Source organism: Podarcis pityusensis, assembly GCF_964106645.2.
Source record: "Podarcis pityusensis genome assembly, chromosome: 2".
NCBI classification, from domain to species: domain Eukaryota; kingdom Metazoa; phylum Chordata; class Lepidosauria; order Squamata; family Lacertidae; genus Podarcis; species Podarcis pityusensis.
In genome coordinates, this window is record NC_138029.1 from 90,537,973 (window position 1) to 90,551,852 (window position 13,880).

The following is a 13,880-nucleotide window of genomic DNA, read 5'->3' on the forward strand; positions in this document are numbered from 1 at the left end:
ATTAAGAGTAGAATTAGACAACTATGCTTGATATCTGATGAATAATAAATAGCATCTCTCTCTGTGCTTCAGATATGCTCTTTGGGATAAACCACTTCACGGAAAAGGAAAAAAAAAGGGATAGTAATAAATAACCAGTAATGGATTCCTGGGAGAAGGCAATAAGCAACCCAAACCTTGAAATATTGCAGCAGTTCGAAATAACAAATACAGAACTGGGATTTGAATACAATGACTGCCTAATGTGCTTTTAGATCTATCTGGAATACAGTATTGCCTCAGCTTCCCCCATCATTTTTATAGAATAGGTGTTGTCCTGTCCTGTGCTTTACCTCAGTGGGCTGAGGAAAAACAGGAGGTATGGTGGTGACCCGGGGGCGGGGGGGAGATGGCTGCTCCTCATGAATACCCTAAAGGCTTTAATAAGGCTGCCTGGAAATTTTATGCTGGAATCTCAGGAGGTAATTTTTTAAAAGTAAAAAGTGATATATGCACGAATATGTACATGGCTGCAACCTCTGTTCCCTATTCACTATAGCCTTTTTCAGGTGTTGCCTCTTGCACAATTACACTTGTGCGAGGGAGGAAAGTGGGGCAGGGGTGCCAACTTGAATAAAATATTGTAGGGGCCCAGGTAAGCCCTGCCCTACATTATCAATCACATGACGCAGCGCACTCACCATTTTAATGGGAATTCCCGTCAATTTTGGGGCCCGGCCCCCTCAAATATTTTATTGTGGGGGCTGAAGCCTCCACGGCCCCTAGGAATTGGTTCCTATGAAGTGGGGTCTCACTTTCCGGCCCCGCACCTCTCTCACATCTCCATCCCCATTCCTGCAGCCTTTCATTTGTTGTAAGCTGCAGTTCTGCAGTGGGGAGCTTTCTCTAGTTGTGTAGAGACGCAGCATGATTTAGAATACAGTGGTACCTCGGGTTACATACGCTTCAGGTTACAGACTCCTCTAACCCAGAAATAGTGCTTCAGGTTAAGAACTTTACTTCAGGATGAGAACAGAAATCGTGTTCCGGTGGTGCGGCGGCAGCGGGAGGCCCCATTAGCTAAAGTGGTGCTTCAGGTTAAGAACAGTTTCAGGTTAAGAACGGACCTCTGGAACGAATTAAGTACTTAACCTGAGGTACCACTGTACAGATTTTCCAGGGTCCTAAGTTGTCTAGGGAGACTACATGAGTAGATTAGTCTCCTTCCTGCACAATTTACCCTTACAATGAAAGTTGCAAGTCACCCTGGTGTGGACTGGGTGATGAGGACGCAACAGAAGTGACAGGGCAGGGAAGTTCAACCTCCCTCTCCCTCCTTGCACAATTGTCATCACACAAGGGGAAACATCTGAATAGGGCTTAACTGACAAACCTTCATTTTTCACATGTATTTTTTTTTTAATGATATTTATTAAAAGTTTAAAAATTACAGAAAAAAGAAAAAAGACAACAATAAAAAAGAAGGAAAAAAAACATAGAAAAGCAATACAACAATACAGCAAAAAGAAACAAAGAAAAAAACTAAAACCAAAACACACATCCAATATTCCATATCTTTACCTTTCCTTGTTTCATCGACCTCCTCACACCTCCCTTTTTTTGTATTCTAGTTCAATTCACTATTTCAGCAAATTCTTCCCATCTTTCTCAATTTTTTCCCTATAATTTATCTTAACGGTCTAACCTTAAATTTTTCATTTTAACCCGTTGTCAATCAGCTTTTACTTAATTCTTTGTTGCATTTCTACTAAAACCATATAGCTTCATTCCAGCATCCTTCTAACACTCATTAATTTTACAATGTTTCTGTAAGTATACTTTGATTTTTTTCCAATCTTCTTCCACCAACTCTTCTCCCTGGTCTCGGATTCTGCCAGTCATTTCCGCCAGTTCCATCATTTTTCACATGTAAGCAAGCAAGTAGGAGTATGAAGATGTTCAGCCAAAATCATTTCTTTTGAAAACCATTTCTTTAGAAAAAACAGAATGGACTTTAGAATGGACTTGAATGGGGTAAACATACCCAACCTACAATGAAACAGTTCATTTTTTGGTTGCCACCCTCCATACCTCCTTCAGCAGACGTACACAGAGAGTCATAGAATTATAGAACTGTAGACTTGAAAGATTTTGCTGGTGATTACAGAGTCTGAGTAGATTCAAATGGAATTTTGTTTTCATCTGAAAAAAAGGGATAGCTACTCCTCATATCCCTTAACCATTCAGAAAAAAAACATTTAAGTATTTTCAATATTCAACAGAAAGTTTTTGTTTTTGTTTGCTATATCCACACCCATAAATACAGATGGGGGATTGTTCCTCTAGCAGCCAGAGGCCACTTTTCAAAATAGAGGCTAAGAGTTAAAACATTGTTCTTTCCCAGTTCTGATTGTTTGTCTTCCAAGGATCAATCCTGTTTAAAGAGATTTGCAGACTCTGCTACATTATCTAAGAGGCTTAAAAAGTGAGTTGTGTTTGGGGAAGCTGTTGGTTTTTTGTGGCAGGAGATAAACGTCAAAAGGAAACAATTCTTTTTCTCTTGATGTACAAGGTGATATATCATGTAAGAGAGCCTGATTTACTAAACGGGGCATATTACTCTGACAGATATTACTGAATACAGCTATAACTTGATAAACATCAGCATGGGAAGCAACCAATTTATCTCGATATATTTCATGTAAAGCTGCTGTTGGGTGCATGTAGTCTATAAACTTATCTCTGAAAGTTGTCGGTTCTAGATGCATCTGAGAGTGTGGCAGCAGCAGGCCGAACTACAAATGAAGTGAAAATTGCTTTGCATTCATTCTCTGCTCCTTGCAGCTAAAGTTCCAGGGCAGGGAAGGCAACTTCTTTGGGAAGAGGGCTGCATTTCCTGAGCACAATGGAGGTGGGTGGGTGTTATGTACTGAGTTGAATAGGATCCAAAATGCAGCAGTCTGATTGGTCCTAGAACAATAGGATCCAAAATGCAGCAGTCTGATTGGTCTTAGAACAATAGGATTCAGATTGCAGCAGTCTGATTGGTCCTAGAAAAGTGCAGCAGTATGATTGGTCTGCAGGAGCCACCCAATCCATCTCCAGATGGAAGTGAATCCACAACCTGATTGGCCTACAGGAGAATTCTGGAATTAGCCAATCACGTGCAGCCCATTGTGTAAATAATGCATATAAAGCAGATACTTTGGGGAAACTTTCATTCCTCCTCACCACTATGAGCTGAATAAAGAGCATGAAATCCACTCTCAACTCTGACTATATTTCAGCGGGGTATTACTAATTGGTGGTGAGGGAGCCCAAAGCCTGAAGGGTCCTATCCCTCTGTAACACACATCTTTGCATCCAGATGATAGCCCCTCTCCCCCACTGTTATGTACTGAGTTGAATGAGCCTTTTCCCTCTCCCCTTGTCACTCGCTCACATAGACAAACACACAAACAGGCTCCTTCACCCACTAGCCAGTTTGCCTCCCTCCAGGCCCCCAGCATCAACCCGCAAGCCTCCACTCGCACCCAGCCTGCTCCACTTCTGAGACCCTGAGAAACAGAGAAAACTTTGTACCGCTCCTAATGAGAAACCAAGGAACCAGCAGGAAGGCGGCCAGTGTGCACATGACATAATCTATGGCGCTCTGCCATGCTGTGGTCAGATTGTGCGTGCACTTGGTTGGCTGTGACCCAACAGCAGAGTGCATGCACTGGAGCAGCATAGCAACTATAGTCCTAGCCTGCTGGCTATCCTGTTTCTGCCAGATCTTCTTTTGGTCCTGAGAAGGCTGTTGTGAATGTGGCAGTGGAGGTGGACACATGCAAGGGAAACAATGAGGGTTATATATGATCCACAACCAGGCCACCATATGATATTGGGTATCCTTTTAGCCTGAGAACAAGTCCTCTGACCACTTCAATGCATTATTTTCCCCCCTTTAAATCAAGACTATGCTAGGTAAAGGTAAAGGACCCCTGCTGGTTAAGTCCAGTCGCGAAAGACTCTGGGGTTGCGGCGCTCCTCTCACTTTACTGGCCAAGGGAGCCGACGTTTGTTTGCAGACAGTTTTTCCAGGTCCTGTGGCCAGCATGACTAAGCTGCTTCTGGCAAAACCAGAGCAGCGCACGGAAACACCGTTTACCTTCCCACCGGAGCGGTACCTATTTATCTACTTGCACTTTAACGTGCTTTCGAACTGCTAGGTTGGCAGGAGCTGGGACTGAGCAACGGGAGCACACCCCGTCGCGGGGATTCGAACCGCTCACCTTCCGATTGGCAAGCCCTAGGCTCAGTGGTTTAGACCACAGCGCCAAAAAACAGACCTTGGGTATCTTGGATTCAAGGTCCTGAGCTTCTATGGAAGTTTGAATTGTTACCAGTATTTATTCCTTAGCAATTGGATGTGATGTTCTGCGTCTGGGAGATTTTGGACAATATCTCTGTTCAACCATTATCACACTATTGTATTGCAAAAGCACTTGCATATGTATGTGTATATATGTGTGTGTGTGTGTGTGTGTGTGTGTGTGTATATAATATAGTGTTTCAGATTGGTGAATCTAATGTTGCTTAATGTCAGTATTTGTTAGCGGTTACGACACAGTAGTAATTTGCCAAATATTTTAGATATCAGAAATATTGGAGGCCCCGCAAACACAGATGGCATGGCTGTATGCTTTTTATGTATGTATGTATGTATGTATATATGTATGTATGTTATAACCTGTTGAATCACAAAGGATCAGAAGAGTGGGTTGTAGTATATAATAACATAAAGGTTTGCTTTTAAATACTTAAATTCCGAATGTACTGCTTAATTCCAGTCAAATTCTGCTTGATATCAGTAAAATGTAATTTTAGTAAGGGTGATCATTTCTGGACCCCAAATTGTGCATGGAAAAAAAGAGAGAGTAAAAAATCTTAATAAATGAATATATGACTAGTCTTCTATATGCAACCACCTCCCACTTTTATTCCAGTTCTTTGAGACACTGAGAATTATTTCTTAACCTAATCTCACCGCTGACACTTCAATTTCAGTCCAGTTTCTTTGCCCCTTACAAGGGTACATAAGAGAGGATTCCCCTTCCCCTAATGTTTAAAGGTTTAAAGTCAATCTGTTTATGTATTTATGTACTTATGTGAAGTTAATCCGTTTATGTAGCCTGTTAATCTGTATTTATCTGGGCATGCTCAATATAGTGCTGTCAATGTGAGAGGTCTTTAGTAGGGCAGCAAAATAAATGAGCGCTTACAGGCTCTGTTACTATTCGTTTATAATGCTGTTTTGCTTTCTGTTTTGTGTGTCCAGAAATTCGTACCCAGTTGGTGGAACAGTTCAAATGCCTAGAACAGCAGTCTGAATCCCGGTTGCAGCTCCTGCAGGACCTCCAGGAGTTCTTCCGCAGAAAGGCTGAGATTGAACTGGAGTACTCTAGGAACTTAGAAAAACTTGCGGAAAGATTTTCTTCCAAGATTCGCAGCTCCAGGGAACACCATCAGTTCAAGTAAGCATATATGTTTCTATTTCTGAAAGGAGGCACAAGAGACCCAGCCTTGTTGAATAAATGCAGTCTTCAGTGTGATCTCAAAGCGATGGGCCTTTTCAGATGACTGATGGGAGCAGAGGTGGTTGAGGAAATGAAAAAAATGTTAACAGAGATTCAGTATGCTCCTCAGCTGGTTTCTTGGGTTTGCTGAGCTACTTATTTACAAACTTGTTAGTGTCTTCCCTACTTCTTTCAAAATAGTCTCTTTAAGGGTTGGCTGCTACTGTCAGTCTTTTGACAACGTCTTGGGCACGCCTGACATTCTGGTGGGTAAAGCTTGCATACATTGATATTGCATATTTATTTATAACCACAAAGTAATTCAGTTTGCATATTTAATGTTCCATATTTCAACCTGGAGTAATGAACATGACTGATCCTTTTTAGTATGTGCCTTTGAGGTTCTGAACTCTAAATGAACTAAGGGTGTAGAAGAAAAGGAGGATATTAATACTGTCTAGTTTTGTAGCTCCTCAGTGGAATTCTTTACCTTCTTCTTGCCCCTGGCCATATTGGTTCTTTTTAGTTGGTTCCTTTTAATCTTTTTGACAATCATAGCTGCAAAGTACTTCCTGTGTTGTCATTTGTCTGTTGGACATAATCCCTTGTGTCATTCATTTCCTGGTGATCTAAAATTTTTGAATGTGAAAGGTGAATGGTGATGGTCTCTCACTCCACTGTACTCCACCTCATTCTGAGCTGCAGCTTGTACTGCTGAATTACTAAAATCCTATATACTTCATATTGCTAAGTTCCCTGTACAGTGATACCTTGGTTCTCTAACGCATTGGTACTCAAACAACTTGGAATCCAAACACTTCAAATCCAAACACTGCAGTTTGTGAACTTTTTTCAGAAGCCAAACATGCTCCGTTTTGAGTGTTACGCTTTTGATTTGAGTGCCACGCTTCCGTTTTGAGTGTTACGCTGAGATCTGTCTGTTTTTGCTATTTATTTTGTGTTTTTGTTTTTGCAGCCGTGTGGAACCCAGTTCAGCTACTCATTGATGGATTGTGTGACTGCAATACATTGTTTATTGCTTTCATTTTATGGATCAATGGTCTTGTTAGATAGCAAAATTCATGTTAAGTTGCTGTTTTTAAAAGTCTGGAATGGATTAATCCATTTTGCGCCTTGGTTTTGGAACGCTTTGATTTTGGAACGGAATTCTGGAACGGATTAAGTTTGAGATCCAAGGTACCACTGTAATCTCTTTACTCTGATTCTCCTAGTGTACAAATAGGTTTCCATATGTCACTGTTATTGGACTACAACTCCAGTCATCCCCAGACCGCTTAGCAAATGATCAGAGAGCTGTTGTTCAATAATATCTGGGGACCCAGGCTTGAAGAACAGTGGCCTTCTATTATCACGGTTTGGAATAACACAACAACTTTTTGGAGAAACTTGACCCCTTGTCTTTTGACTTCCTTTTGACCAGAACCCTCATTCTTGAGAAGTTTAGATCTGTAGCAGAGCCACCACCCCACTTGATAGGCCTCCCAACTCTGTTAGTTGGGTGTTGCCTGGAGGGGGAGCCTTCTCATTTTTTGTGGAATGGCCTTCCTCAATAGATGGCAGGGCTTGGATGTATGTGTGTTGGGCACAAGGGGACTGGAAACTGACTTGGAGAGAGGAGAGGGGGCCAGCAATTTATGGGGGTTGGTGCCCCCCAAGGAGAAGGGTCAGAGCTATCAGGGATAGAGAGTGGAACACCGGACTTGTCGGAAGAGGAGGAGAGGATGATCAGGCAAGTGGGCGGCTGATTGAATCCCCACCATCTCCTGCCCCACTGTCTTCTAGAACCAGAAGAGGATTGAAGAGTGAAGAACAGTGGTGGCTGCTGTGCAGGTATCGTCTCAGGCTGCATGTGCATCCTGTGGGGGGAAAGTACTTAAGTTGATGGAGAGGGGCGTGGTTTTTTATTTCTGCAGCTGCTCCAGAGGACACTGGCTGGGAACAGCCACTTAGATGCTAGAGGTTGTGTGCAAGTGTATTCAGAGTCCCATAGAAGCTACTGTAAGTGATTGCTTTTGACAATAAAGAATTAACTCCCCGCTATATGCATTCGTTTCACTCGGGTGTGTCTAGGACAATAGGCAAGGCAGACACAAGCACTTTTATCTCTCAGACGATAACCGGGTACGATCTTTCTTTTTGCTGCATTAGGTAGCTGCATTAAAAATATGACTGGGTGCTTATTTACAAAACAGTAGGTCAAAGCTGATCAACTCATTCACTTCCCCTATTAAGTTTTTTTATTATTATTTAATTTTAGGAGATAAATGGTATAGAGAAAGATACCAGACAATGTAACACCAAATAGACAAAAATAACAAGTTGCAGCCTCTTTATTTATTAAATGTATATGCTGCCTTTCCTCAAAAAGGAGCCCAGGGTAGCAAACAACAAACATGTTGCGGTCTTCCAATCTAGTACTTACCAAAACACAAATGATTGTGGTTATATCATTCCTTTCTAAGAAAAGATATGGCTGGGAAACCAATAAAACCTGATGAAAAGCACACCTAATCACTTGAGCATCCAGAAGCAGCTGCTCAGGATCTGAATCTGTGTGTTAAGGAGGAGTGTAACCTATCCAGTGCAAATAAAATAAAAAAAATTCTTTCCAGTAGCACCTTAGAGACCAACTAAGTTTGTTATTGGTATGAGCTTTCGTATGCATGCACACTTCTTCAGGTACCTGAAGAATAATTTTTTTATTTTGTTTTGACTACGGCAGACCAACATGGCTACCTACCTGTAACTATCCAGTGCAGGTTGCTCACCTAACTCTGGATTAAATTATCCCCCAACCAGTAATGCTTCCTCCTTTAACCAGCATACACTTTGGGCTTTCCTTCTTTATGTAAACCATCCTCAGCTAGTGGTCTAAATAGTGGAGGTGCCAGAGTGAAATGAAAAGAGGGACCGAAACCTAATGGGCTAGAAATCCTTACGAGACCCTTTAACTCAGTGGTTGTTGTTGCAGATGAAAAGCAAAGACAGCTCATTGTGGCTCCATTCATTTTGGCAGCCAGATGGAGCTAAGAGTAGCATCTGGCGAATGGATTGAACAGGCCCTGGAACATACTGTGAATGTTGAACTAATTATTACTAAGTCCCCAAGCAAAAGCAGCTGGAGGGTGCTGGCTCTTCTATGCTAATGGAAAAATGGGGGCTGTAAATGAAGGTGTGTGAGCAGGGCAGGGGGAAGACTCAGAAATATTGTTTAGACGTTGAACTTAATTTTGCATTACATGTTAGAGAGAGATGGCTTTTTATGTTTTATGCATTTTGCTTACTACTTTTCTCTGATAGCTACTTTACAAGGTTGTTTATAAGACAGATTTGTTCTGAGGTTTATCTAGTGAAAGCATTGTATCTTGTTCTGGTCCCTTACCCTTTTCACCGATTGCTTAAGTAAAGAATGATTATCATTTAGTGTTGGAGAAAATGTTCCAAAAGAACAGCAGCTTGAATACTCTGGGACTAGACAAAGCTCAGTTAATTTGCCACATAAGGCATAAGAGGCCTATTTCATATTTTTAAGTCAATGAAAGAAAATCCTGCTTTCAGTCCTATAAATTTATTTGTAAAGAACCTCCGTGTCTGAAAATGCAAAATATAGTTTGAGTGGTCTGTGAGCTGTATCAAAGTGGCTTTAAGGCCGCTTCAGACAGAAAATCTTAAGTATTGTTGGAGTGAATGAGTAGTATAATGGAAGATCAGAACAATTTGTTTTTATACAGTCCTTCATTCCATTTGCCAAACAAAGAAGCCTAGGTTCCACGAATGCTGTGAGAGGCTTTGCCTTTGCAAAGCATAGTGGCCTTTGTTAGGAAAATAGTCGTCTTTTAATGCTCTGCAGTGTTGCAGTTTAAATTGCAGAAGCTTTGGGGTGGAGTGTGTTGTGTGCGTCTGATTTCTCCTGTACGTGATTAAAGCCATGCAGAAGAGTAGAACAAGGAAGTGTGGTTGTCATAGCAAACAACTATATTTATTTTATTTCAAACACTTTTATCCTGCCTTTCCATTCCAAAACATTTTCAAGGCAACTTCTCTTTTCCTTCAAAGAAATTGTTTGTTCATCGGCAACATTATCAGGTACAAAGACCACGGTATGAGTTTCAAATTCAAGATCTGTCCTGGAGAGAAATGTGAAAACACCACTATTCTTGTCCTTGTTTTCCAACCTAGTGATATGGCACACCTGGGTTTGCTTCTTTTAAAAGAGCTTCTTTTCATAAGTCTAAACCTGTTGTGGTGCTTCATTTTCTTACCTTCCTTTAGAGGAAGCTATAGAAGGCTATATTGCCCTGCAGAGGTGATTAGTATTTCTTCGGATATGAACTTAGTTCTTTGTACCTAATAAAGTGTGTGCAGTCAGTGAGTGGGCTAGCAAAGGTGTGTTATTAATACTATGTGCCTGTCTTTCTTTGCTACTTGAAGAATGGCACTTTTAAAACCTTTGTTTTCGCACTATTCTTTTAGGATTGTAAGAATGTGGGCAGATATGTGTAAACTGAAAATCTGAATATGACCAGGAAATCTCTTTACTATGCTGTCTCATAATGGAAAGCATTTGGAGCCCCTGTTCTAAGAGTAGTAGTAGTAATAATAATAATAATAATAATTTTTATTTATACCCCACTCTCCCCAGCCAAAACTGGGCTCAGAGCGGCTAACATCAAATATATAACACATTAACATACCGTATTTTTCGCCCCATAGGGTGCCATAGGGTACACCTAGGTTTTTTTTTGGGGGGGGGGGGAAATAAAGAAAAAAACTGGGACCCCAGCCCCCAGAACAGGCTGCTATCCACAAGCTGTGGGAGAGCTGCGCGAAGCCGGAAGCCTGGGGCGTGCTGAGCTCAGCGCGCCCCAAGCTTCTGGGTGCAGGCAAGCTCTCCGCTAGCCGTGGGAGAGCTGCGCGACTTCATGCAGCTCTCCCACGGCTAGCGGAGAGTTGCGCAAAGCCCAAAGCCTGGGGCGTGCTGAGCTAAGCGCACCCCAGGCTTCGGGTGCAGGCAGCACTCCGCAAGCCGTGGGAGAGCTGCGCGACTTTGCGACTTCCCACGGCTTGCGGATAGCTTCCTGAAGCCTGGAGAGTGAGAGGGGTCGGTGCACACCGACCCCCCTCGCTCTCCAGGCTTCAGCGAAAGCCTACATTCGGCCCATAGGACGCACACACATTTCCCCTTCATTTTTGGAGGGGAAAAAGTGCGTCCTATAGGGCGAAAAATACGGTAGAATCAGGCAATCAATTAAAATGCATCCTAAAATCAGATCAGGGCCAGAATAAAATCCAATCAGATGGCAACCCGCAGATTACTGTTGGGGACCTTAAATGCTCACAAGGCCCAACTAGTAGGATTGCTGCAAACTTTTCTTGCCCTAATGGGAGCATAGGAACCTACTCCTAGGGGTCAAGGGGGCTTTGGTTCCCCAATAAATGATTTGAGAGGGCTGGGCCCCCCAAAGTTGATGGGCATTGCCATTCAAATGGTGTACGTGCACCATGTCATGTGATTGATTATGTGGGGTGGGGCTTACTTGCTTCCCATATTTTATTCAAGTTGACACCCCTGAATAGGAGAGATGTACCCACCACTGTTTAGTCCTGCAAAAATCCTTTGTGTAGAAGGCCTTGCATGCCTTTCCTTTTCTTACTCATTTGCTTCTGTGAGTTGAGGCATGGAATTGAGAGCACTATGCATTAAGTCACCCAGCACACTTCCATAACAAACCCGGAATGTTTACTAAAATCAAGGCCTAGCATATCTGACTGTTGGACCACGAAGGCTCATCTGACAGACTCATACAAAGTATATTAGTCCAGGGTTCCCCAAACTTGGGTTTATAGCCGGTTTTGGACTACAGTTACCATCATCCCTGACCACTGGTACTACTAGCTAGGGATGATGGGAGTTGTAGTCCAAAAACAGCAGAAGACCCAAGTTTGGTAAACCCTGATCGAGTCCAACCTGCCGACAAATCAACTACTATAGCATCTTTCATGGATGGCCATCCAACCTTTGTTTAATAAGTTATTTAATGAAAATGTGCTCCACCTTCTGAGGCAGGTCATTCCATTGTTAAAACAGCTCATACTAATGGGAAGTTTTTCCTGATATTTAATCTAAATCCCCTTCCTTACAATTTTAACTTGTTTGGTGGTTTGGATCCATTTCTGGAACAACAGGAAACAAATTTGCTTCTTCTGTGTGAGAGACCTTCAATTTTTTTAAGATGTCTTACTATGTCTAGAGGGTAATAATTGTTTCCACATCTGTTTTCTATCAACTTGTTTCAAACAGGCACAGCCATAAGAAGCGTGTATCAATGTTGTACTTGCCCTGATAGTTCAACATCTTGTGGGCTTAATTTTGTAGTTCAGCGAATATTATCTGCTTTTGAATGCTTCAGTCTTTTTGGGATGCTGGTGAGGCCACAGGTAGCTCTGTCACACTTTGTATCTGCTGTGATGGCTGGCTGCTGCTCATTGAGCTGAAAGGTGTTTTCATGTGTCTAGGAAAGCCTTAATAAGGTCATGAGACTCCCCCTCCTCACTTTTTGGAGGCCTCTAAGATAGTAGATTGGAAGTTAAGAAGCTGCTGAGGCTTATAAAGTGGTTCATCAATTTTAAACAGCAGTAATATATTATTGAACATTATGGTTTCAAAGGGAAAATGGAAAATGAGCTTAACAAAATGAACCATTTATTTGCTTTATACATTAATAATCTTAAGCACCAGCCGGCCTACTATTTTCCCCTGCCCTTTTTGGTATTGCTGGATTACCTTGCAAAACCTTTGGCGGGCAGCCTTGATCCACCTGTTTCTGTACACAGATAATAGCTGACTCCTCACATTTTGGACCTTCACTCTTGAGTATCTTCTATTGTTGCCCAGATTGTTGAGCATGCAGAACAGCTGGATTGTCAAATTCTTTTGTTGGCAAATGACCTATGCAAAGTTTAGTAGCGATGCCTTGAAGGAAGAGGCATTAAACAACTGGTGCACTTCTGGTTCATCGGTGCTCACTTTGTCATTGGCTGTTCTGTTATAGACTGTGGAGAGCTTAAAAAGCAGCATTTCTGTTGGTGTCAGCGTAGCTGAGAACTTCTGTTCAGGCCAAAATGTTTGATGAGCTGGCTAGGAATGGAAGCAATCCTCTGTTCATGTCTGGAAATGGTGCCTTCTGTAAACGCTTTTGAGCTGAAATCATATCATAGTGTACTTCCTTGCTCTTCTTTTCCATGTGGGAGGGTTTCCTAAGCTGTGATAGCAGACTTCAGAGCTATGAAAATGTTTGCTTCCAGTCCTATAGTTAACTGAGGATTCTCCCTTCATGGTAATGTACGCCACTTGATTATTTTTAGTGAGTTTCATTGGTGCCTGTTGCCTGGAAAGCACACCCTTTGCAAACTGTAAGGACAGCTAGAAGTTAAATATCCACATGGGTTGCTGCAGAAAAGAAGGGGGGGAGGGAGACTTATGCTGAAGCATAATTACAATCAGTAAATTTCCCCTGTTGCTTGTAGGTATATTTTAGTGACACAGATGTCATAGAAAGATTGGGTCACTGCTTGAATGGTCTTTATCTAGATCATGTGTGGCTGTTCTTTTTTTTTACCTGAGAGCACCATTTATCCTTGGTCCAGCTTCCCTGGACCATCCTCTACTCTTGCATGTGTCTGTGTCTGTGTGTGTTATCCCTTCTTCTCTACTGTCCTTCAGTTAGTTCTTCTAAAGGTCATGAACACTGCTTATTCCATGGTTTTTCATTCCACTTTTTCAACTTACTAACATAGGAAAATATAATAAGCCAATTAGTGCTTGGTGGTCGCACATTGAGAGTTGTTTTGAAAATGAATAATAAGTGCTTTGAGATCCTCCTATGTATGGGGTTTCATTAGTATTTGCAATGTTTTGCATTTTGCAAACATTACCAAGAGCAGCCTGTGCACTGGAAAAATGCTCCTGAAAACATGGCAGTTTTCCTCGGAACCATTAAAATTTCATTAATCATGATGGCTTTGTTTAAAGCCCCATGAAGCCATAAGGTTCAAATATTCAGTTGTGGAAATGGCTTCTATGAACGGATCTTTTTGCCAAGCTCAGGCACAACACCGGCGTGTGTATGTGTATCTGTGTAGAAGGAATCCAGATGATTATCAGTGTCCGCTCATTAGTTAGAAATCCTCTTGAGAATTGGAATGTTTTCCGGCTAATAAGATGGGGAGAGACAGATCAGAACAGTGTGGCGCTACACATTCCTAGCATTTGTCATCCTTTCGCTTCTTGGTGTTCATTGTGTTGATAATGAACATCACTGA

At 41.9% G+C, this 13,880-nt stretch overlaps 1 protein-coding gene across 3 annotated transcripts in view; it reads left to right on the top strand.

Moving 5' to 3' along the window:
• Positions 1-13,880, top strand: part of SRGAP3 (SLIT-ROBO Rho GTPase activating protein 3) — a 187,295-nt gene that overhangs the window by 76,441 nt on the left and 96,974 nt on the right. For all 3 annotated transcript variants that reach the window (XM_080995652.1, XM_080995650.1, XM_080995651.1), the window contains exon 2: positions 5,300-5,495. In XM_080995652.1, the coding sequence (XP_080851778.1) occupies positions 5,300-5,495 (196 nt within the window). The remainder of the gene's footprint in view (positions 1-5,299; positions 5,496-13,880) is intronic.